Genomic DNA, 25,861 nt, shown 5'->3' on the forward strand with positions numbered 1-25,861 from the left:
GAAGAAAATTCCGGTCCCGACGATTTTCGTTCGTCGCCGGTACGTCGATGTCCTTCCGCGGCCCGGTCCCCGCCGTTTAATAAGCCGGTAGTGTGTTTTTGAACGTGTTTTCGTGACCGAGATTGCGGCCGCGGCATGGAAACGTGTCGGCCGTGACGGCGGCGCCGGGCCACTTCCGGCCTGAAAATTGAAGAGCGACCGTGTCCCGGCGAGCTCAAGTCGCCGGGACTCGTTAACTTTGCTCGGGTATTTCGGACCGCGACCTCGACCGACACGGAATTCCGTTCGAAATTATACCGGGTGTCCCTTCTGTTATAAATTTGATAGCTCGCCGCCCCGCAAACCGGATCGAATTAATGGTTATTTTATTCATACGCGGCCGGTGTTCTGGTTTCCTTTTGTTCCGCCTGTATTTCGTATTCCGATTGTCCGCGACAGAAATTCGTGATTAATCGCTTCGGTTCTTGCTGGCCGCCGCGCCGGCTCGGCGCTGCGGCTCGAGTCCGATTCAAGGGACGCACGAAAAACCGGGGCCCCGATTTCTTTCGTTCAATTTTCGCCGCCCCGGGGACCCGTTCATTATTCCGGCCGCAAGACACGCCGTAAATAACATCCCGCACCACGGCAAGAAGTATATTAGCGGGAATGGTAAGAAGCATCGTTAAGTGTCTCCTTCCCGGATTATTTCGTGGCGGACAGCCCTCCTCCTCTTCCTCGATTCTTCGAGCTTCCCTCGATCCTCGATAAATTCACCGCCCCCTTCGGAAAAGAAGACAGTGCTTCGATGGAATCCCTAAAAATCGCTGGAGATTCGGCACTGTTTATACTGCTGGAACAATGCTTGTCCAACCCTCGACTGCTGCGACGATCTTCCTAAAAATAACTAGTATATTGAGGTCGCGATTGATCCTAAATAAATAGTGTAGAAAGATGCGTTGGTCTAATTCTAGATGAACGATCCGTTGGGTTCTAGCGTTGGCTACGACATGATGAAACTATGAAGCGTTACACTTTCTCTGAAAAATGGAACAGAAACATCGTACAGTAATGTCTCCTTTATACTGACGCTCAGATTGTCCACTAAAATGGATAATTCGGGGAAAGGAGATACGATTATTCGGGCCTTGTGGCTCGTTTTTATAATTGTGGACTTATTATAATTTTTATAATTTGTAACTATAAAAATGAACCGCGAGGCTCAAATAATCGTATCTCTTCTTCCCAAATTGTCCATTTTTGTGGTCAATCTGGGCGTCAATTAGAGAGACATTACTGTATATGTTTAACGAGTTATCAGCGAGCTTTTAGCACTTTATAGCAATATTGCTTCGAGAGCCTTAACAAATCCCCTAGGAAAGAACTGGGGAATTTTCCTGGAACTATCTTTTAACCCCTTGACATACAATGACAAGTTAGGGTCGTCGTCCATTTCATTTCACTGTAGACTTTGACGAGCCTAACTCGTCGAGAGCTGTTTCCGGCGGACGTCGTGCAGTATATTATTAAATTACTCAGTTGTTTCACTCGTGCGTCGATTCTGGTTTGTTTGCGACGTTCAAGATGCTCCTCCCTTCCATTTTCTCGACAGTACCAATAACAAAGTTGCATCCAAAAATCAGCAACCCAAATTTCAAGATAAAATATTCTCTTTCTCAGTTTGCACATAACTTTTAGGTTGAATTAAATTAAACAGTATTTTTCGGACGCATCAAATTCTGTTTTATTTGTACGTCAAGGCGTTAACTGATACAATAATTTGTACAAAATAATAACCGGTGCACCGAGGTCATTTTAGATCCCCGAATAAAATGCGCAAGAGATCTGTTAATTCGATTCCACCCAAACGCTCCATTGACGCTTCATTCTCGGCCAGCAAAATAAAATAATAAGTCCATAGAAAATACCTCGCCCGATTAACCCTTATCAATCCAAGGATTACCGCGGGCCGTCGCGACAAGGGTTAAAAAAACCTTTGGAAATCACCGGAGAACTCGAAGCTATCCGCTCGAACAAATGGCTATTTAATTTCCGGGACAGACAGATTGTCTCCCGGCAATTAGCCTCCCAACGCACGGATGCCCGTCGCCGGTAATTGAAACGAAAGCGGAAGAATGAACTCGCGTAGACACACGCGGTAGCTGTTTTCCATAGCAGAAGGGAGGCCGTGGCAAACACGGATTAAGCCGTAGGTCCGCCGGGCGTCTGTAACTCGGCGAACGCAGGCGCAATTAACCGGGAAAGTTTGATGGACGAGAATGTGAGAAAAGGCTGAATCGACTCAATGGCCAGATCGGGAGATGGCCAGAGGCAGGGTGTAGGCTAATGCATAAACAATGCGCCGTTTATCCGCGCTGGGGATGCAACCCCAATGAATAATAAACTACCCTGCAGACACGCGGACGGATAGAACGGGTCTGGCGTGAAGCACGACGGCCGTCGCGTCGGTGGGAGGATTATCGACGAAAAAGTGCCCCTGGCTCGGCCGTGATGACCCCACGAGGGCGTGAATATTATTGCTTCCAAGATACCGCCCCTCCTGCACGAGCCATTTCGTCCGTGGCATCAGGTCTTATCGATGGCACTATCGGGTGCCGCTCAAATTCCCACGTAATCACGCAAATGGGGCATAATCTCTATCCAACGTTCCTTCTGTATAGTCAATTTCCCCGATTTCTTAGGCTTAGGACACGATTGCTGGACCCTTATAATATTCCGAAATGAATTTCCATCGCTGGATTACTTTCTAAATGGACGAATGACGTACAGGAATGATTGAATTAAGGATCTTTCCTCAAAATAGATAGTTTCTGTGTCAACGCTTGCATGATGGACTATACAGGCCTGTGGCGGGGTCTCGCGTGATCCATACTGGCATCTACAGGATGTCCCACAAATGTCTCGCAATCCGGAAATGTCGGATTCCTCGGATCATTTGAAGCAGCTTCATCCTTCACAAAAATTTTCTCCGAGGCACCGTTAACGAGTTATTAACGAAAAACAGTGACCAGTAAGAATCGAGTACGGCTGACGCGAGGCGGCCTAGCCAACCAGCGCACGAAGCCCAGTTCCACTCATTGGCTCGGTCGCCTCGCGCCAGCCGAGCTCGCCTCTCATTGGTCACTGTTCTTCGTTAATAACTCGTTAACGGTGCCTCGGAGAAAATTTTTGTAAAGGAAGAAGTTGCTTCAAATGACCTGAGGATCCCGCCACTTTCGGATTGCGAGACGTTTTTGGGATACTCTATACATACAGTAAATTGTCCCTAATTTTCCTTCAGCTTCTGAACAAAAATGGACATTTTAAGAAGATTGGGGCGTATTTTTATAGTCGCCGATTATCAAAAATTATAAAACTGAGATGCAAGACTCGAATAATCGCATCTCCTCCTTCCAAATTGTCCACTTTTGTTTACAAGCTGAAGAAAAATTAGGGAGAATTTACTGTATTCGCGTTCAACATTTTGCTGGAACACGTGCACTCATTTCACTTCCATCGACCTCTTTGTTTTGCGATTATTGCTGCTATTGCCGCAACGAAGAGAATAAAAAGCGATTTATCTGTTCTGTTCGTAACAAAGTAATTTATGAATAAATCTGTGAATTGTTCGCGAGCATTGTCAATAGCACAGTCGTGAAAATGGCTCGCCGTTCGAGGGTTAAACGAGACAAAGGGATACCCGCGGTCCAGCCGCGCAAAACTCTCAAATGTTTCTTTCGACATTCTCGCATTTCCCGTCCGATAAATTTCGAAACAAAGAGCGCCAGAAGGAACTCCTTTGTCGGGAAGTTTTAAATATGACAGTCGCGATATCTCCGGGGGGGTCCGAAGTGGCCGCTAAGCAAACAACAGAGTTCGCTATTAAATTGTCCATTGTCCGGCGTCCTTTTCTTCGGCTCTCCGTATGCGAGTTGAACGAAAACAGTCGTTTTTTCCCCTCCCCGAAGGAAACAATTGGCCGGACGTCGGCCAGCTCGGCGGTATCCTTTAGCAGTTTGAACCGCGACGGACAAACGATGCCCGCTCGAAAGTTTTATAGAATTCATTATACCGCGGGGTTCGCGGCGGGGCAGACGCTCGAACGGTTTAATTGCATAACGCGGAGAATTACGAGGAACAAGTCTTGTCGCGGGTCCGCGGGAAACGCGGATAATTAAAACGGTTCTCGAGCGGCGCGCGGACCGGCGGGCTTCTCGCGGGGCGGCGGGCGCGGGAGCCGGCATCGCTTAAATTTTCGGGGGAAACTCTAATTTCGCCCCTTCATTTTTCCCCTATTAACGTATTCCGCGGCTACCCCGTAACGCCGCGCCGAGCCGCGCACCGAGAATTACGTTGCGGGCCACGTTGGAGGCGAGAAAAATTCGTCGTTCGAGGCCGCGCGGATGCGCGCGTTCAAGTCGTCGCGCGGGCCCGCAAAACAATTTCAATTCCGCCGGATACCGTCGCGCAAAAACCGCGCGCGCTTAATTTCACTCCGCGCGTTTCCTATCTCGTTTGAACCTCGCTCTCTTCTCCCCTCTTGTCCACCGGTTAGCATTCTAGCCGGCCAACCCCGCAACGTGCATCCGATGCGCGTAATGCGCGCTCCATCAGCGCAGTTTGCGGTTAAGTCGGTGGCCATCTACGCGGACAAAAAGGCGACCGTTGGCCGTGGAACAGGTGATTATCGCCAAGCGAAACGATCCACGGCCGGCCCTCGCTGCACCGTTTCACCCCGATCTCGCCGATTGGGTTCGACAGAGGCTGATTGCCGGTGATCGACAGCGGCCAAATTGATTTCGTCAGGATTTCTCGGTCTTTCGGTGTTCGAAGTGTCGTTCGGAACCCCGAGGAAAAAAATTTGTCGGGGAGCCTCGACTATGAGGACCACTAATATCAGAATTCCTCGTTGGCTAAACGCGTTTACGCGATTAATGAAATTTTGTGCTTGGACATTGATTGCAATGTTTCAAAGATTTTAATACTGCACACAGCTGTTGTCACGATTACGGTTCATCAGTCTACAATCTAATTCTTCGATATTTTTCTATTTATTTTCCTTTCGCATTATTTTTCTTTTATTCATTTTTGCAATAGTTTTCATAGTTTTCTGTACCGTACTCTTTTACTATATCTACTATTTAATTATTATGCATCCCACACTTCTTCGTACTTTCTTTTTACCTTGTGTTATACATATTCGAGTTTTTTATTGCACTCGCGCGACAGCTTTATGCTCGTAATATATAATTGTATAGTAGTAAAATAATAATAGTAGTATATAATGTAACATATTATCATATACAATACAATATATACTCTTAATACACTCTTCATTTTGATTTCCTCTTCTGTGACGAAGGTTTCACCTGCATACATGACTAAATAAATAAATAATAAAAGGAAACCATAACGAATTCATTTCAGACGAAGACCACGAGGTGAAAGAAAAATTTTTGAAATTCTCCCGACACTTTCCCCAGCTTTCACTCTTACTCCGTTCCCGCGAACGGCATAGAAATCCGTCGGCAATGGGGGCGGCTGAACGAAAGGCGTAAAAAGGAAATGAGTAATAAAGCGGCGAAGAATCGGCGGTGAGGATCCTTCGGAAGGGGTTTTCTTTAACTCGATCAAATTTGATTCCCGGTTTAACAAGTTAACCAGTAATCCACTTATTTTGATCCGCGCGCGGGGCTGGGGCCAGAGGGGCGCCGGATTTAGAGCGGTCGTCGGAATAGCGAGCGGGAGACGAGATTATGCAGGTGTAAAGCCCGCGTCGCGGCAGGAAATACTGCCTTTTAACTTAATTTCAGGCGACGCTCGTCACCGTGCACAGAAGCGACGACCTGTTTGTCCCTTCGTCGTGTAATGCTTTCAGCTCGTTCTTCTCCCTCCCTCCCTCTCTCTCTCTCTCCCTATATATATATATATATATATATATATATATATATATATATATATATATACATATATATATCTCGATCTTTCTCTCTGTTTCTCTCACGGTCTCCCCGCTCTCCTTCCGTTCACCCCAATCCTCTTTCTGTTCGTCCCAGCCATCGGTTGCCTGGCGTTCATCTATATCGCGTCCCTGCCCGTTGGACCAGTTCCAATTGCGAATTGAACCGTTCGTAACTGTTGAACGTGAATTATGGCGTTTATTTATTCTGGCCTGTCCCTGGTGCCGTCCCCCGTTGGCCGGCCTGTTCGCAGCCATCCATCCTACTACGCCCACGAAATCAGTGCCTCGCGGACGATGGGCCGACTCTGTAACGACGACGATTTCCCTTGATTATAATCGAATCGGCCATTGGAGGACCGTTCCGAGCTTCACGGTCCGCGGATTGAAAGCGATAGAAATAAGCGATTATTTTTAACACGGCCGATTCCCGGCTGCTCGGCCACCAGGGCCTGTACCTCGGCCGATACGCGGACGATGATAATTCGATCTTAGGCGGCTGGCTTTCGATGCGTCATTTTAATTGGAAACGGTCAGGTAATGCTGTCAGGACAAACCTGCGAAATTCTTTCGATGCATTCCTTCTGCTCTGTTCGAGATGATTTTTTTTTCTTTTTTTTTTGTTAGGAGCAATTGTTCTGCAGGTTTCATCTGCGACAGGCTGCGGATTTTTACGCGAAATAAAAATTGCCTGCAACGTCATTGCAAGACGCAGGAAAATTCATTTCCTCTCGTCGGTATTAATTTCCTTTCGGGATAATTTGAACGAGCTGGAAACGATGGGCATTCTCAAATTCTTCAACACGTCCCCGCTGCTTCGCGTTCGATCTACTCGTTCTTGTTATAAATGCATGAAATCTGCTGTTCGTGCATTTATCGCGGATTTTTGAAATGCAGGAAACTGTATTAATTAGTAAGGTAATTCGACTTTTTACTGGCGAAGGAAATTTCTTTTCAATTATAAATTTCGTAGAATGGACGCGCGATATTGAGAATTTGCATAAAACTTGTCTGCGTCAGTTTGATGAAAGCGTGATCAGATTCCGGTCTGGTTTCGTGGCAGTTTTGAACGGAGGTTCAACGAAGACAGGACCGTTATTTCAGCTGGCCATCTATCCCATCTATCCGTTTATTTACATCCACTATCTGCTCGCTATTATCTGGCCCGGCCTTTGAAGACAAAGGGAGGGGCAGCTATGGCGTAGCGATGGCGTAACAAGGATCTGTCCAACTAGAGCCTAACGAGCAAGTAGAAGACGCTCTGGTTGTTGTGTCCAAATTATATCCAACATCTACAAGATTCTGTTTCAATATTGGATATTGCCTCGTGTTGATGTACTATTTTGCAAGATGAAAAAAACATTTAGTTATTAGGCACTCCACGATAGACGATAGCATCAGTCGTTTCATAGTCCGAAATCAAATCTGGATCCGAATCTATGCAGATTACTTCAGAAACTCTACATTTGCCGTTGTGTCACAATTTATTCTAGAACATGGAAGATTCCGATTCAATATCGAAATATCTGAACATCGCGTGTACCCCTCTGCAACATACGAAAACATTTAACAAAGAATTTCCAATTTGGAAACTTCGAGTTCCACGCTAGAGAATATCAGCAACGGAAACTTGAGTAATCAAACTCGACTTAATCAAAATCTATGTAGCCTGTTATAGTATATAGTAGTTAGTATAAGACTAGTTGTATCTAAATTACCCGGGTTTACAAAGAGATTAGTAACATTATCAAAATCCAAGCTCGACGATACTCATCATGATCACAGTCGATTCATTTATTTGACCAAGTTCTTATTCTTCATTATTTATTTATTCAAGTTCTTATACGTCATTCATCGACGTATTTTCTACTTAATTTTATGTTACACTTTTAAGAAGTGTCATATCATTCAGTGAACTCAAAAACGATCATTCCAACAAACCTAAATAAACCTTAACTCTTTATGGACAAGCATTTTTTAGTGTACTAAGACTTTCCTCAGAGATCTGGATTGCACGTCAAGTACTTAAATAATAAAAGAAGTGAACAATGCATATCTTGCATTTCTGTTACGTGCATATAATGCAGTTACTCGTTTATGTCCAACTTTTGGAACAAGATACGCGGGTCTGCTATTATCATTGCATCGACATTTATCTTCGGAGGCTGCAGAAGGTGACATCCACAGTTATGTCACCACCAAAGAAGCTACTATCTTTTTGTACATCATCTCCAACTGATAGAACTTAGCACATACCGAACAAATTCATCTCGCTGCCAATCTGCCCAGCTGAAAGTCTAGATCCAGCTAAAGACATTCAGTAAATTCTCTGTGATTGACGCTCGGATTGCGCACGAAAGTGGACAATTTGGGGGAAGCGGAGATACGATTATTCGAGCCTTCCGGCTCGCTTTTAAAGTTGTCGATATTCGGTGACTATAAAAACGAGCCGCAAGGCTTCGAACAATCGTATCTCTTCTCCTCGAATTGTCAATTTTTGTGCACAGTCCGAGCGTCAATTGGGGAGAATTTACTGTTCTTCGCTCAGCAGTTTACCGAACGCCTCGGCGTCTAGGAGCCGTCGCAGCAAGAGCCGTCGCAGCAACGAGTGGAGCGATTAATCAATTTCCAGGGCGAGTTGTCGCGACGATACGCAACAGTAAGGGTTGAACGCGCCGTCGCCAGGACAAGCATTGAACAGCAGACACACGGCGCGTCGCAACAATAGAAATACTTAGGTGTTCCTATGGCGGCTGATGCTTCGCCGGCTGGCACACGTGCACGCGATGCACTGGGTCCCTCTGTTCGCGTGTGGGTGAGCATGCACGATCTTCATTACTATGCCGTCACCATTATTCCGTATCAGAGCATCGCCGGGCCGTGACGGAAAGTTTTAGACGTTGTCTGAGTAGTTTATGAATACCGCGACGCCGGGATGATTGTGGCCGCGGCGGATGACTGGGGTCGTCGAGATGCCGGTGAAAACGGCTGGGAGGCACCAGGCACAGGCGTTTATCAACCCTCTGTCCCTGACAACCGCGTACACCCCCGCCGACTGTATACAGACGCAGCTCTCTCCTCAGCCATCGGGATCCTCTCTCTCTCCCTCTCTCTCTCTCTCTCGCTGTATCCCTCTCTCTGTATCTCTCTCTCTCTCTCGCTGTATCTCTCTCTCTGTATCTCTCTCTCTCTCTCTGTCTCTCTGCCTTTCTCTCTCGCTCCGTACATCTGCTTCTCTTCGTCTCTCTTGCCTGCCCCGTCTCACCCTTTCTCTCCGTTTCTCTTCCTAGCTCGGCCTGCCAGTGTGGCGTTATAACTCAAACGGGAGAGACCCCTTTGACTGGTACTGGGATAGCAGATATTACTTTTACACACGTGATACCGCATCAGTTCCTCGAGACAAAGGCGGCGAATATATGAGGACGGGCAAGTCGCACTCATTCGATGGCGTGCGCTTCAATTTCGCCGGAATGGCAGTAATTTTCTACTTCTCCGTCAGGCTTCCTCCCCACAGCCGCCACTCCGATACACGCTCCCTTGTTTTCCCTTTAGTCCCTTCATTTCTTTTTTTTTCGATTAATTTCTCGAGTCTCTCGGTCACACGGGTGTTCGACGATGAACCGCCGAAGTCGCGCAGTCCGGTCGACTTCGAGGACTCCCGGAGAAAAATCGAAATGCTCTGAAGAATGTCGAAACGTTGGACATGTATTTGCGAAATTTCAAGTCATTAATGGAACGTTTGAAACGTCGTTGAGAAACGTTGAAACGTTTGCATGTCTGGACAAATTTTTACAGTGATTAATAAATATATCTTGTCGGAAGCATTCGCGGCTATTCTTCTTCTTCTTCTTCTTCGCGGTTTTAAATTCGTATCTAAAGTACGTAGGCTTAACTATGGAACACGCTGTAAAACAACTATTTGTCAATCGTTTTTCCACAATAGGCCGCACTGTGCGTCGCTACGATAAACTGTGCGCAGAACTAAGCATTAATATTCTGCTCTGTGGAAGGTCGTCGCTTTGGAATTGAAGCGAGCTCGCGGGGAACTGCAGCTCTCTCTCTCTCTCTCTCTCTCTCTCTCTCTCTCTCTCTTGCTTGCTTGTTCGGGGAGATTGCAGGCGAATTCAGAAATAAGAAATAAACAGGACCCGATGAAATTTGCCAAACAGCTGCTCTGCTGGGAGATTGCCGATCGGTGCTTCCAAAGTGTCTGTCTAGCTATCTGGCTATCGACGCGTCCCGTAGAGCGTTCGATCGAGTTTCTCAGTCGGTGTGCTTGTGCGACAGAAGCCGTATACGGCTTTAAATGATTCTACATCTGCCGTGGGCCATGTGCGGAGTACGTAATGGTACCGTAAACCGTGGAGAATCGAGTTTTGTTAATTTACTCCTGGCGCTCGATGGTTTTCGTAATACGCTTGAAAAATCAATGAATCCGCGATACACGTTTACTCGCTCGCGCACAGTTTGTCATTCGATGTCGATTTAATTTCTAGCGAGCGTTCCATGATTTTGCTAATGCCTTTAAAGTCAATAACGGTTATGCGTTACGTTCGCATACATATTTTGTAATCCGATAGATCGCGTTCTCGTCATACCTTCTATATATGGAATGAATACGTTACAGCGTGATGCAATGAGGCAGGAGTTATGATGCACTTCAAATTTCGATAGAAATGCTTCGCAAATCGTGACGAGATTTTATTATTATATTTATTATGAAATGCGTGTTGTGAATTACGTGTAGCATGGATGGAAAATATATAAAAATGCCCATAAATTAATAGATACGTGTGCGGTAAACTTGTGGTCTGGTTACTTCAGTTCGATAAAATATCGATTGAAGGGTGATCTAAAATTAGATCACACATATGTAGCCAATTTCAAAAATTGCGAATATCTGTGCTGGCTTTATATTTAGAAATAATTGCTTTAGAGATACTAAAAGACTGATACATCTTCGAACACGATTAAATGTAACATGATATTTATTATATATCCTGAATATATACTATATATTCTATATTATAATATAGAATATACTATAATTTTCGTTTACTCATCCGAACGACAAGGCAATAATAGTGACGAAGTCACGAATACAAATGTTACGTCGAGGCGAACTCGACATTAAAAATATCGAAGGCGAGCACAGAATTTGATCGAAGACAGGTCGAAAGTTCTTCGCAAAGATTGACAGAGATTTCTGCTAGACGAAAGTATCCTTCGAGCGCGGGAACCGTTGCCGTCCGCGCCCTAGAGAGATTCAAGAGTGCAGTGATTTGTGCGGCGAATTAATTTCGCAGGGGGTGCTAAAATTTCCTTAGACCGGTCGCCGCGTTTTACGAGCCTCGGCGGCGATGAGCTTGGATGACTGATCACGGCCGTGGGTGTCATTTTATCTCGGGATAGCACGCCGGAAGACTTTGACTAACGATATTGCCGCAACAACTTATTTGTTATCGGAATTGCCTATTACTTACCGTATTGGACAATATGTCTGCCGTCTCGCCGCTATCGCCGCTACCCGCGGAAGCACGAACTTCTCCCAAGGCTTCCGATCGATTATTGCGGGCGATATTTGTCCCCGCGGGAGTGATTCAGCTCGCGTTACCAGCGACCTGAAATTTCCTCGTCGCATCGCCGGCGTTCTCTTAATCGCCTTCTCTCTTTCCATTCCTCTCTCTCTCGCCTTCTCTTGCTCTCTTGGCGACGAATGAAAAAAGAAACGGAACGAGTTTGCTTTCATTTCCTCAGCCGTGAGGAAATTTTATACCGTGCTTGGGACACTGTTGCGCAACAAGATAATAGGAACGTCCTCGGTACTTGTAACCTGCCTTCTCTCGCGTAATTCAGAAGGAAAGGTGATTCCTAGGTGGTGCGTCTCTGAAGCACGCGATGAATAGGATCGTAAGCTTCGGGACAGGTAACTATAAAAATGAGGCTTTAAAGTCCTCTCTTACCAAGTTGTCCATTTTTGTTTCCGAGAGACAATGCGAGAGAAATTACTGTGGTTGGCTATTTATTTCTTGATTAGGCGATTTATAATACGATATTCCTCTTTACCGCCGGCATCTTTAAACTACTTACGACAGCTTAAATATAGTACAAAGAAGGCACTGGTACTTTCTTTGAATTATTTATACCTCTGATATCAGCAATAACTTTATATCACCTGTATTCAACAAATAATTAAGTCTACGAATATTTCTTCGATTATACTTTCTCATTGTACTCTGCTCTTAAACAGTGCACAAGTTTTAGCAATATCACGAGCACAAGAAAACTACCAAAACATTGAACGCTCATTTTGTGTACCACAAATCGAGAGCATCGAAATATGTATAATATATGGCACATCAATTTATCGGCCGGAAATCGCGATAAGAGTAGCGTAACGGTCAACGCCGATTGTGCGATGCGACCGACTGACACAAGATGATCGATCGCATAACGCGGGAAGGAAGCAGAGTAAGACGACGGGATCGAATCGATAGAGAGGTTTAATTTAGTATATCGAGGAGTGGGGGCGGCGGTGATTAATTTGATCGTTTGTTTCGCGTCACGTACACGCGCGCGACCGCGCACGAGTGCGTGTCGATCGCACGCATAAATATGCGCATGGACAAACACCGGGCTTCGCTTTAATTGAAAGGCGAAATGCGTGCACCCGGGCTGCGAAGATATTAATTAGCTTTCAGAGTTAATCGTATCCTCCATGATGCCTGCGGCGACCGCAGCGTCTACACAATTTCATGCGACGCCATTGGGGCTCCTGTGTACCCGGGCTACCATCTCTACCGATCATCTGATAGATGGACCTCCGTGTTTGATCATTTTCCCGGCTAGACCATCGGACGTCTGATACTAATTAATGCGTCGCGAGATGAAACGCCTCGTGAATACGCATCATCTGCAAACGCGTTGGTCTAATTTTCATACTTACCGTTCTGCAAAATTATCTTCTATTTGCATGCTACGGATAATTATTGATAGCGTTCGAATAAACGATACCGAGACTGAAGTATATCGACCGGTTAAACTTTGAAACTAAGGAATTCGAATTTCCACCGGTGTCTGGTCATTTCCAGCCGTTTCTACTTAACGCTAGTATCTCACGTTTTTGGATAATAAAGATCAACAATAATGTGAACAAAACATAAAAGAATCGATGATTCGACGGTTAGTGAATCCACGTTTAAGCATCACGATTTCTACCAACGTCTGACCACTTCCTGCCGCTTCTACTTAGCCGTAACAAGAGCATTTCAGCCACGTATTCTCTACTTTAATCCCGCGCTATTCTCGTATGGAGCACGCACGCTCGATTCACGCAGTCAAGAGCCGCTAATAGAATCGTTCCCCGACAATCGCAACTTTGTTATATCACCGGGGCCCGGGTGATTACTTTGATTCAGGTTTGTCAAGCGACGCGGCACATGTAGCTCGTTAAACAATTCCAGAAGTCCTGATCCACGTTGATTCGAAATAAGTGATATTCCTGCGCCCGACAATTGACCGTGATTTGTTCAAATGATCCTTTGAATCAAGCTCGTTACCGGTGCCGGGTATAGCGCAGTAAGTGTCGCGTGCATGTGTCTCCGAATAAAATCAATGTATGGGGATCCATTGACGTTCGACTCGATTGGTCGGGCCCGTTCGACGCGTGTCATTCCGGGCCGCTCGATCGCGGTTTAATTGCTTGTTAATTTCATGGGACGTTTATAGAGAGGTCCGGCTGTGTAATAGATTCCGATACTTCCAGCAGTATTTTCGGCGTTACACGGTAATTACAAACATTCGATGTAATTACTCATTCCCATCGGCCGGCATCGCGCGCCTTTATCGATTATAACGAGCGCGCCTCGAACGAACGGCGGCGCTTCTTTCCGCGATGCTTTTCCCACGCAATCGATCGTCGCAATTCGTCGTTCGGCAATTCGTTCGCAGAAAAATCTTTCCGGTCCGTTAATTAATTCGGAAGAAATCATTCGTTCGAAGAACGTAATGGAGTTACAAGGAGCAGGCTCGAGTGCTTATAATGATCGCGGATGAGCATTGTTTACGACGGAAGCATCCGGCGAAGGAGGGAGGATAACAGACTCTTCAACGTCGCCGGTATTTCCGACGTGCTGCAAATATTATTTAGCGGATATTTACGTATTTACAGGTTCCGGCCGATCGATGAAATCCCGTGAAAAATAACGGCCGGTTTTCCGGTGGCCGCAAAAGTGCCAAGCATGTATGTATGCGCGCGGATATGTATGTACATATATTTTTCCTCGTCCCACGTTCATGTTCATCTCGTCCACGGATTTGTCGTCGGTCGACCGGCCACACCGGTCGCTGTGGAGGTGTGCAATTAATCCATAAAATAGGTATGCGCTGTGCGACGCATGTTCAACAGCAATTTCATCGGCGCGGTTCCTCTCCCTCTCCCACTCTCGTTCTGTCTCTGTCTCTTTGTCTCTCTCTCTCTCTCTCTCTCTCTCACTCTCTCTCTCTGTCCTCTGTTCAGTTTCTCTGTTCGATCTTTTTCTCTGTCGGCCCGAAACGGTCACGCGGTCTGCACGAGGAAACGTGACACGTACATTTATTCAAAACACAGTTTCGTTTCGCATGCCGCGAAAGTGCGGCCGGTGCTCTCTTAAATCTGCCCAGGGGCGAAGATTTACGGGAACCCCGGGGCCAATGACTGTTTCAATGACAGCATGAATAATTCGTCGTAGCCGAGCCGAGCCGGGCCGCGCCGGGCCGGGCCGGGCCGTGCCGTGCCTCGGCCCGGAAAAAAGCCGCTGGGGTTGATTAAACGGGCCGGCGAATTAAATCAGAGGGAAAATATTAGGTCCCCGCATACGAAATGCTCTCGCCGCGTGTTGAATTTTGTTACGCGAGAACGATATTCAATTATTCATTCAGCCGCATTACGCTCGCCGGAGAAAGAGGATTCTCGTTAAACGCGCCCCCGGAAATATTGCTGCGAGCGGAGGCCGACAAACGTGGACGAAAAAAAAAAACAAAACAACTGTACCGAACAAGTTCTCGTCGGCTATAGATTAAGCGGATTGAAAAACTATAACTGGAATTGAGGCAGATAGGAACTGGGTCGGCTGGTCCGTAGATAGTTGATGACCGGTTCTCTGTTCGACCGGAGTTACGACTTTGAATGGCCTTGGAAAAATCGCTGCGTCCCGAACCGATGAACTAAATCTCTCGACGGCCTATCCGAAAGCAAAATCAGCGCATCACGGCGGGCGGCAAGATGAGAGGCGAAGAGAGCTTCTAAATCGGCCTCCGGGAAATGTTGGAAATCATTAACCCTTGTGTGCGTTGGTCCGGAAAGAACGTTCGTGCTATGATTAGAACACAATAATTAATTCGTGTCAATGAATTTAATTAAATTAATTCAACAAATAATTCGTTTCAACGAGTTTAATTGAATTAATTCAATAATTAATTCAATTAAACCACCGTCGATAGTAAATTCTGGAATTAGTTACTGTAGACTTCAATGTAACACGAATTTCGATGAAAGGCCGAAATTTTGGCGGCCACCGTATTCTTGTAACGTGATATCTCGTGCAACGCACTATATAATGAAACTAATGTCTGTAGAAAACGAACAGTTAATTACAGTGAAACGAACAGTTTCTAACGGAAACTTTTACGATTCGGACAATGATTCATATGTAGAACTATAATATCGCGTTTCAGATTATATTATACTGATATAATATATCGACTGACGATTATGTCTTTTAAATCGAAATAATACCTTAGTAATACCTTATAATTTGTCTGTTACCAATAACTGAACATTGGAATTAATGCAGGCAGAAAATGAATATAAATTGTCTTACCTTTGTACGACGATGAAGTTGTAAATCATCACCGATCAACGCGAAAAACGTTTTTCTCCAATTTCATGTAACAGATCACAACTGCATAAGGAATTTGTTAGTTTATTTCTTTCGTTGTATTTATATGGAACAAGTTGTTTCGTTCATACAGAATAGGATTATTACTTGTGTTAACAGAGGAAAATTCTCATGCGACACACGATTTCAGATAACACGAATTCGCACAACGCGAAACGCATTATCGCGTTACACGGAAATCTACTATATCCTTTAACCCTTGCGCCGGAACACGTCAGACTCGTTATGAAAATTACGAACATAATTCATCAAATATAGACGGTGCGCGGCTCCGTCGAGCCGACACGAAAATAATGTTGTTCATTAAATACAAATGTGATTAACATAATTAAGTCGCACATAAATTTTCTTCCTCGTCTAGGAGTTCACTAATGACAAAGGATTGTTCTTCGCAGTGCCGAACGGTTAATTCCGGTGCGATGCATGCATACGAATGAAAGCGAAGCTTTGTTTCCATGCATAAAGGATTAAAACCATTGTTCGACGTTAAAAGATTCTCGGCGGATTCTGATTTTATGGCGCCGCAATTTCCGAAAAAGGCGCGCTGCCGCTACGAAAACGAACGAATATGGAAATAATGAAGAGTGAACGTTGCTTACCTTCGCGGATCGGGCAGTGTCCGGGGATTGAACGTCGCGCGAAATATCGGCCCTTTGTTTTTATTGGCTTTTTTTCTCGGTATTAAACATGAAACAATTTCCGCGTGCTCCGAACGTGGTTCGCGCGGGGCCGTCGGTCAATTTTTATGGTAATGCCGGGCGAACGGGGTCAAAGCAGGAACTCGTTACCCGGCGCGTCAATAACGTCTGACAGACGGTCGCCGCGAGAATTAAAAATTTTCCTCTGGTTACGTTGGTGTCTCTGCCATCGGAACGGAAACACCGCGCTAAACATTGTCAGCACCGCGCGCGATAATATATCGGCGCGGTGTAATTCCACCTAAAAAAAAACAAAAACACGTCGATTTGTACTTTCACATTTACGAATATCTCGGCACACCAGTATCATCACCACCATCCATCATCATCATCATCATCATCATCCAGCCCTCTTATCAACGCTCCGATTCATGCTTCAGAATCAGAGAAACGAATGTCCTAGCACCGAGCGTCGCGTCGATCAACACTTTGACTGCCGACTCGACTGGCGTCCTCGAGAACTGGACGCAATCGAGGCGACATATTTAATACTGCAGAGACGGCACTCAAAGCGTCGAGCAAATCGCGAGCCCATAGTCGAACGAAGGAATAAAAGTAATCGTTATATGGCGTGCAATCTCCTTAGATGCACCGAACCGGTGGTGCATCGGTGCAACCCCCCAGCAGCTATTTGATACGATTCCACAGCCTGTAGACTCGAGACTCGCGTTCTCGTCGCGGAGTTCTGAATCGATCGACCGATCCATCGGGAAGCCTAGAGATCGAGCAGGCCCATCTCGTCGAACATGGGGATCCTCTTGGTCATCACCTGCCTGTAGATCGGATTTCTGTACCCGGGGTTGTCGTACTGGCCGTCCTTGAGCACCATCTCGTCGATGTCCTTGGCCTGGGACTTGTCCAGCAGCAAAACAGGCAGAACGGTCACCGACGAGATCAGCCCGTAGATCGCACGCTCCTTCATGCATTTCTTGATGTCGTCGATGGTGGGCGGCGGGGTTTTACATTTCAGCTGCTTCATGGTGCTCGTCAGCGTGTGCAGGTAGTCGGCTAACAGCGCGTCCATATGGTTCAGATAGACATCATCCGACAGGCTGGTGTTGAGGAAGTATTGCAGATCGACTGCCGGCGTCGTGTAAATGGACACTTGGAAATCCACCTGGAACGTAAATCGAAGCTCGATCGATCGGCGCCGGCACTCAATTGAATTGTAAATGAAATCTGCGCGAGCGAAAGAAGAGGGATTCGTGTTTAGGAAGCCGTCGGGTGTGGAGGGTTTGCTTGCTTGCTTGCTTGCTTCCTCTATCTCCCTCGGTCTCCCTCTCCCTCTCTCTCTCTCTATCTCTCTATCTATCTATCTATCTATCTATCCCTCTCTCTTTCTCTCTCTCTCACCCTTTCACTCTCTCGTGCGCGCTACCTCTTCCTGAACCGTGATTCGTCGTTTCCCGCTCTTTACCACGGCGCACCGACAGGTGCGGAATGTACCTAAACGCGATCGAATCGGATTTATTGCATTATTCATAGCGCGCGACGTCCCCGCCAGTCGAAACGCTCCTTTTTTTCAAGCGACTCTTTCTCTTTCGCGAACGGGACTCGGATTGATATCAACGTTTCGCTTCGTGGCCGTGAGTCCATTAATCGGGTTTCGTAATTTTCTATCGAACTGCCGATAGCCGAACTGCTGTCTGTCGCATCGAAGTCATAATTAATGTTTCAATGCGATTAACACGATCACCACCAGCAGCCTCGCGCACATGTCGCGACCACGATTTTCTATTTCACGCGAAGAACATCGAATGAATTTTCTAAATATAATTACTGAAAGTTGTAACACGTAAATATGGCTATGTCGAAAGTTAACATAGATCGCAACACTTACGAAAATGTGCTGTATAGGCTTCGAGTTCTGGTCGTATTTGAACAGCATGTTGTTCACCCAGAAATCGCCGTGGTTGATCACAGCGAACTCGTCGCCTCGTCGTTTCGTAGACGCGGCGCCCAGATCGTAGATTCGATCGGACAAGCGTTTCAATTTGTCTGCGTATCTGAGAATCGAACAGACATTTCAGCGTCTCCGCAATTAACACGTTGAACGTAGATGTGGGCGATCCTAATTTTTGGCTAGCTTTTCAAGAATTCTTTTAACATACTTTACGAGGCACGCGTATCAGACGTGTGTAAAAATTTAGGTGGACTGTGACAAACTAGATAGTCAAATAACAATATTTACACTCTGGCAATGAATATTAGTCTGTCCGAGTGTTCGTAAGAAATTTTCGTAGAAACTCTAAATGGCCACGTGGCTGTGAAATATCGAATGCACAGGGTGTTAGGCTCACCTCTTTTCAAGCTCGGGCCACGTTTCTATTTCCTCCGCCAGCGCCTTGCAGCCGGCCGTGAAGAACGATGACATTTCTTCTGGATACTCCTTGCTGAACATACCTCTATAGTATTTCGTCTTTTGCTTAGGTTCCTGCAATGAAACGAGCATCGGAAACGATAATTGTCGGTGTTCGAATCGAGATAAAAATGATAATTGAGCACGAGGGAAGTTCCTGCGGCGAGCATTCCTTCGACCATCTCAACGTAAACCGGGAATTCGGTATAGTAACTCTGTATCTAGGAGGTATTAGAATTTTCGGATTATCTTGGCTTAACTTGGGGATTAGGACGATCAGTTCCTGGCCTTCGGAGGTTCTAGAGACTTGGGATAACTAGGATTTGAACTGGACCTCTTAGCCAAAAATTTCGGCGAACATCGAAGCGGAATTCTTCCTTCGCTGGTTGTTGCTGAATTCTATTACATCGATTATGCCTTCATCAGAACTGATACGAAGGCATCCGATTCATCTGATCATCTTAATTTTGCAGATCTGATCCATTTCTTATTCGCAATGTACTAGGTTAAAACCGTTTCTTCCTCTGCATCGATCAACCAAATCCATTTCTTATTCACAACGTTTGATGAAATCTATTTCTTACTCGTAATATTAGATCGAATTCATTTCATATTTACAACACTAGATCAAATCCATTTCTTATTCATAGCATTAGATCGAATCTATTTCTTACTCACCGCATTAAATTCAAACTGCATTTTTTTACGCATGAGATTAGATCAAATCCGTTTCTTGCAAAACCCCTCTCAATCGCCCGCAATATTAGATATCGAGTACCCACGAATTTTGGAACTCGCAGGCCTCGAAGAATTAATCAATGGTGCTCACCTTTTCGCACAAAGCGACCGAGGCAGCGTGAAACCTGCCCAATCCTCGGATTGCCAGCGTGGAGTGTTCCAGGTCAAGACCGGCCTGACGGTCGGCCATCCGGAAGCCGATAGCTCCTAAGTCCTCCATTACCAAGCACACCGGTCGTTCCATTCTCACGTGATAGATTTCAGCGGACAGACGATGATCATAGCCCAACATGTCCGACATCTTCTTCACGGTGTCCGTCATCATGATGATCTCCACGTCGAACAGTTGCGTTTTCTCGATCTGAAGTCAGGCCGACAAATTGCCGGTACGAGTTATCGTAAAGCTATATCTCGTCTCGGTTAACGCTAAACCTACCAAACAGTAATACTAAGTGCCATGTATTGCTTCACAAAAGCGAGAAGACCGAATTTATTTGGAATTTGTAAAGTCTTTATTATAAAACTTACTCCAATAATATAACTTATTCAATTTATCAATCATTATTATTATTATTCAATTTATAATCATTATTAACTTAAAGCTATATCTCGTCTCGGTTAACACTAAACCTACCAAGCAGTAATACTAACTGGCATGTACTGCTTCAGAAAAGTGAGAAGACCGAATTTATTTAGAATTTGTAAAGTTTTTATTATAAGACTTGCTCCAATAATATAACTTATTCAAGCGTTTTCCACGAAAGAGTCTCGAAACTTTGCAGAATTGCAACATAAGAAAGCGGTCACTTTGACCGCGATAGGTTTAGTGTTAAATTCATGGAAGTATAAAAATGCGTCATCGAAACCGGTGTACAGTAGATTAAGGCTACGGTAGTCGGACCAAGGTTCGCAAACGCTTTCGCGCAGCACAAATATGTTAATTCATGTTTGCCAGACTATTGCTTGTTGCGGAAGAATACGAAAATGATGTTATAACGTTAATAAGATTAACATTAACATTATGACATTAATACGATAATATAAACGCATTATCCACCGACAACCAGTTCACAATTGTCGAAAATTTATAATTTAGCGTCTAATAAGTTCATTTAGGATTATAAACGAATATTGTTTAGATTCCGCTCGGTATGACATAATAATTGAAAATTCCATTGTATTAATAGGCATTCGATAGATAACGTGATAACTTAACACTGTTATCACGTACATAATGCACCGAACAATCATCGAATACTATCACGAAGTATTTTATTCAATTAAATGAAAATTGCGAAGCAAAGTTATATGACTTCAATTGCTACTTCAACATTATCATCTCTTTCGCGAATTTTAATCAAATTAAGAGATCCTAATGGATTATAATCATTGTCACGAATATGACTCGTTGTTACAACGGGATTAACGAAGAAACTGCTGGTCACTAGAATTCTGAGATAGCGTTATTTTGATCAAAGGACCAGCACACTTGACGCATTTCGGCGCTCGCTTTCCGATTGGTCCGCGTTTCTCGCCAAATAACTCGTTAAGAAATCCGCGGAGGATATTTTCGCTGCGGAAAAGATTACTTGAAATAATCTGAGGGCCACTGCAAGAGCTTGCAACATTTTCAAGGCGCCCTATATAATCGAGGCGAACGACTTACCATGTCTCTGCGCGCTCCCTCGACCATCGGCTCAAACTTGAAGATGAGGGACCTCTTCTCGTTGACCCTCTCATCGCCCTGCTTGCGACTGAACTCGATGGTCACCCTCATCATATCGCTGGTGTAGTTGTCGCCCTTGTTGGTCGCCGCCTTCTGAAATACATCGGTCACCTGCACCGTGTTGTCCTGCTCCGCCAAACGCATTATCCTCTCGGCGAAGTCGATGTTCAGCCATGACGGTGTCTCCAGGGCCATTTCTGAAATTGGAATTGGAATTGGAGAATTTCCCCGACAAATCATTGTTCTTCCCGGCGCGTCAGCCAACGCGGAAACGATTCTTTACGGTAACTTATTGTTCGCGGCGAGATTTATCACGCTTCTCCCCCTTTTTCGTTCTCTCCTTCCTCCGTCGATCCCGCCGCATTTCAACCCGGTTCCACCGGCCCCCGCACCCATCCTCGCCTTTCCCTCGCCTTTCCCTCCCCTTTAAGACTACCGTCGAACCCCTACCGTTCGAATTTCTCGCGCCCGGACAGCGCTGTTTCAATTAGAGTCTTAATGGATCACGAAGGTCGATCTCTTTCTCTTTTTTTTCACCATCGCGATCTTCGACCCCGCGTGGACACGTTTCCGTCGGACCCGACGATATTTTAACTGTTTGCGTACCACGAGCCACTTTGCGCTCTTCAGATTTTGTGTCGAGAAAAGACAGGGCACTTGGCCGAAACAGACGACTTACGGCTCATCCGAAATTTGTCGGAACGTGCTCAGTCTTTCAGACGCATGTATACGTCACGCGTCGCATCGCTGTCAGTAACCCAATTTGCATTTTGTTGTTACCTATTCTAAATTAATAGTATATATTTTTTCATTCATAGTGTTTTATTTTATGTTTTGAGATTTTCGACGCATAATCGAAGGAGCGCTATTGCGCTCTTCGGCTTATTTCGACACATAATCGAAGGAGCGCTATTGCGCTCTTCGGCTTATTTCGACACATAATCGAAGGAGCGCTATTGCGCTTTTCGGCTTATTTCGACACATAATCGAAGGAGCGCTATTGCGCTTTTCGGCTTATTTCGACACATAATCGAAGGAGCGCTATTGCGCTCTTCGGCTTATTTCGACACATAATCGAAGGAGCGCTATTGCGCTCTTCGGCTTTTTTCGACACATAATCGAAGGAGCGCTATTGCGCTCTTCGGCTTTTTTCGACACATAATCGAAGGAGCGCTATTGCGCTCTTCGGCGCTTTTCGATCCTGTTTTTTCAGAACCATCTGGTACGCAAACGGTTAAGGAAACTTAGAACACGTCCCGCGGGAATCGATCGCGTATCCTGGATCAGCGAGAATACTTGAAAGTGGGGCCATAGGACAATAATAATGATCTCTCGAAGATATTTCATTTCTGTGGGAGATTGCCCAATGATCGACCACACAAGCGTCCGATCTCTAAATCTGTAACAACGGCGGTCACAATGCGTTTTCTACGTTGGATCCTGTTCTAGAAATCGTGAACGGAATTTTTCGGGATTTAGCCGGGAATGTTAATTAAACAGGGCGCGGTCGCTGTGCTCGTGATTCGCGAGCGAGCTCGCGCTCCAACAAGGGATTCGCCAATTAATTTATTTCGCGTGCGTGCGATTGAAGATTGGTATTGTATTGATATTGCGTGCGTTATCGGCCGCTGGGAACGGCACGCGGTTTGCTGACGGTGGATTCCGGATGTTTGCGCATTCGTAGTTTCGCCGATAGCAGCGGAGCGTGGCGTTCGTTAGAAAATTTCAGGGGATCGTTCCCGATCGGGCAACCAAAACGTGTGAATGACAGTGTGGGAAAGTGGGTGCTACCTTGTTACGGCCACGAGCGCGTCACCGGTCCGCCGGCAATCGATTCGACCTTCGTCCAATGAAACTTCTGAAATATCTAATCTGTCTCGCCGTGCACCACGGTCCTTGAAACTGTTTATCGTTTACTGCCTCTTTTTACGAACTGCTCTGCTTATTTCGAGTCAACGACCCGACGCACGTTGCGTCACGGATTTCGCAAGCGTCGTACGAGACGAGCGGTGAAAGTCGAACCGCGCGCTTCCATCCGTCAAAAGTTCTGCGAAGTTAACGAAATGTGAAAAGTTCGGACGGCTGATTGGACCGGGGATCTTTTTAACGTTTCCTGCGGCAATTGCCGGATGCTGCGCAGAAACAGCTGTTGGATACGGTTATGGTATCGGTTGCTATACTTGGACCGCGGATTTTATGCATTCGGGAGAAAAATTGGTAGGTGATATTTAAAATAACGAAGATATTAAAAGAATTAGACGACAGAACTTACTGAAATTCTTAAAGGAAGACAGACTTTTCTGAGTGTTTGCTGCAATTCGTGCAGATAATTTTCTTTCTTTTCTTTTAAAGGAATTAAAAAACAGTTACGAGATATTTTCAGTTCTTCGCAACTGTTCCAGCAACAATCGAGCCGACAGTTTGAGTCGATAATTTTCGGAACCTTTTCAACCCCGCACCAACTTTTTTACTGTCTCCTATGCATACTGTCCGTGCACTTTCTCGCGCAGTCGCTCAATTGCATTCCGAGGATCGCAATTGGCCCCGGTGCACTGAATAGAAATTCATTTTGAAATCCAAACAAATAATGCAGCGTCACCGGGAGACTGGGTGCAAAGCCTCGTGAATCTCACTGGATGTTGTGAAATGTTGTTATTCGCAGCAGATAGACACTCGCGATTAGATAGAATTTTAATCGTTTGAGTCCCATGGGACATTGAGAAAACGCGGTCGAAAAATGCCGAACAGCGCGATAGCGCTTGCCTTAATACGCGTATTATTAATTCGTAGATATCTCGAGTTCTGTGCAACAAAAATCATTGAGAAGTCAACAATGAAATACAAAACATGCGAGTTGTATTATTTACATTTAAAAAACAACAGCTACGCGATGTACGAGCGTCGATAAACTAGAGCGCGCTTCTTTGACAGTCTGTGATTGCATCGTCAGTTGCCTATGGCGTTCAAATGTCCTGGGACATTTCGGCAAAAAATTTAAACAGCGCGATCGCGCAGCTCGCGACTGAAACGATCGATAGCGGATCAATCGCCGGCAGAAAATAGGATCGACAGGGCGAGCCGAAGTGGCGAGTCGGTCTGTTATCGCGCGTAAACATCCAACGGAAGATAGCTCAGCCGAGTGAGATCGAGAACAAACGACGTTCCCGGGGTCTAATTACGCGATCGAATCCGCTCCGACGCTTTGAAACAATTCTTCTAACGATGACTAATTGCCGGGGCGCGACGCCTCGAAACGCAGCGGAAGCGCCGGAACGCGCGGGGCTCAATCATTTGACAAATCGACCCCGCCGGGATTAATGATTCCGTTTATTTCGGTGCGGATGGATCGGTGACGGGCCGTGATGCATGGGCATTTTATGCGTGCCGGGAGCGTAATATCACTGGGCGGAATGAGAGCGGAAAACGAGTTATCGTTTTTTATGCGCGAGCAAGACGCGGAGAGCTCTCCTCGATTTATTCGCTCGCGCACGATCATATCGCACGAGGGAACTTTCACTCGACCAGCTCTCGAAGACGGTCTCTCCTCGGACCTTCGTTCACTGGACGCCTCTCGCGCGATGCCGGGCTAAGCGACGTCACTGCAACAGCCGCGATCCATACGGAAATGGGATCCCGCAGCGTCACCGAGATTACGGGGAACCGTTTTGCGAATATTCCGCACTGTCCACTTCGAGCACACGTGAAATATCGTCGTCGACGCCGGCACTGACCTGCGGGTCGGTTTCGTAGATCGTCCACTCGATGGATCACTTCGCACTATGTATATGACTCCGTGAATCTGCGATACGGAGCGTGCCAGGCAGAATCGAAGTGTCGCGGTCTACACGGGCGCCGGGCATTATTTATACTCTAACGAGAAGCCCCCAGACCGCAGACGTCATCTTATCGTCGACACGCTCCACGGATAACAATCGGCACGAGCCCGGGCACCTCTCGCGAATCTCACGGGTTCCTCGTTCATATTGGACACGCGTGCACGCCCCCACTACGCGAGCCCCATATTTTTCGTGCACCGATTATTGCACCGTTTTAACGGGCCGCTGGTCGCCGATCTTACCTCTGCTCGGAACTACCGCAGCGTTTGCTTCTTTCGTCTCTACCGAACGACTTTCCGACGCGAACCAACGCGCACGATGACGAACGAGGAAATATGGATAGGATAATTCTGGGTGACAGCAGAGGCGATACCGAGCAGTCGTCACTGCTCAGCTTCTTGTGGCACATTGAACTTTGCTCGTCGCGATTTTCTGATTCGATTGGCAACTTGGGCACGCGGTGATCAGAGAGCATTGAAGAGAACTCTTGCCGGGGCAACGACAAGTTTCGGCGCGAATAGGGGTACTTCGTGAATGGAACGAGTATTTAGTGTGTTGAGGGTCGATACGTGAATGAATGCATCGAGGGTATTTAATACATTGATAATAAGTACGTGAATGGACGTAAGTG

At 45.9% G+C, this 25,861-nt stretch overlaps 2 protein-coding genes across 7 annotated transcripts in view; one reads left to right on the forward strand and one right to left on the reverse strand.

Annotated features, from left to right (window-relative positions):
• LOC117223693 (zwei Ig domain protein zig-8) overlaps positions 1 to 25,861 on the forward strand; it is a 249,541-nt gene that overhangs the window by 27,573 nt on the left and 196,107 nt on the right. The window lies entirely within an intron of this gene.
• On the reverse strand, positions 15,882 to 25,286 carry LOC117223692 (uncharacterized). The gene is made up of 6 exons (XM_033476104.2): positions 25,126 to 25,286; positions 21,335 to 21,591; positions 19,760 to 20,029; positions 18,872 to 19,005; positions 18,412 to 18,577; positions 15,882 to 17,688 (listed from the first exon to the last, which is right to left on the reverse strand). Exons 2-6 carry the CDS (start codon positions 21,587 to 21,589, stop codon positions 17,287 to 17,289), a joined length of 1,227 nt encoding a protein of 408 aa, XP_033331995.2. The 5' UTR covers positions 21,590 to 21,591; positions 25,126 to 25,286; the 3' UTR covers positions 15,882 to 17,286.

This window comes from Megalopta genalis, chromosome 4 (assembly GCF_051020955.1).
Source record: "Megalopta genalis isolate 19385.01 chromosome 4, iyMegGena1_principal, whole genome shotgun sequence".
NCBI classification, from domain to species: Eukaryota; Metazoa; Arthropoda; class Insecta; order Hymenoptera; family Halictidae; genus Megalopta; species Megalopta genalis.

Bases quoted from the DNA above. Each gene is read 5' to 3' on its own strand.
- LOC117223692 (XM_033476104.2), bottom strand. From the start codon at position 21,589: ATGGCCCTGGAGACACCGTCATGGCTGAACATCGACTTCGCCGAGAGG. The intron at 19,006-19,759 runs GTGAGCACCATT...GTTTCATTGCAG, and splicing joins CGGTCGCTTTGTGCGAAAAG to GAACCTAAGCAAAAGACGAA. The intron at 18,578-18,871 runs GTGAGCCTAACA...TTCGATTCTCAG, and splicing joins TGGCCCGAGCTTGAAAAGAG to ATACGCAGACAAATTGAAAC.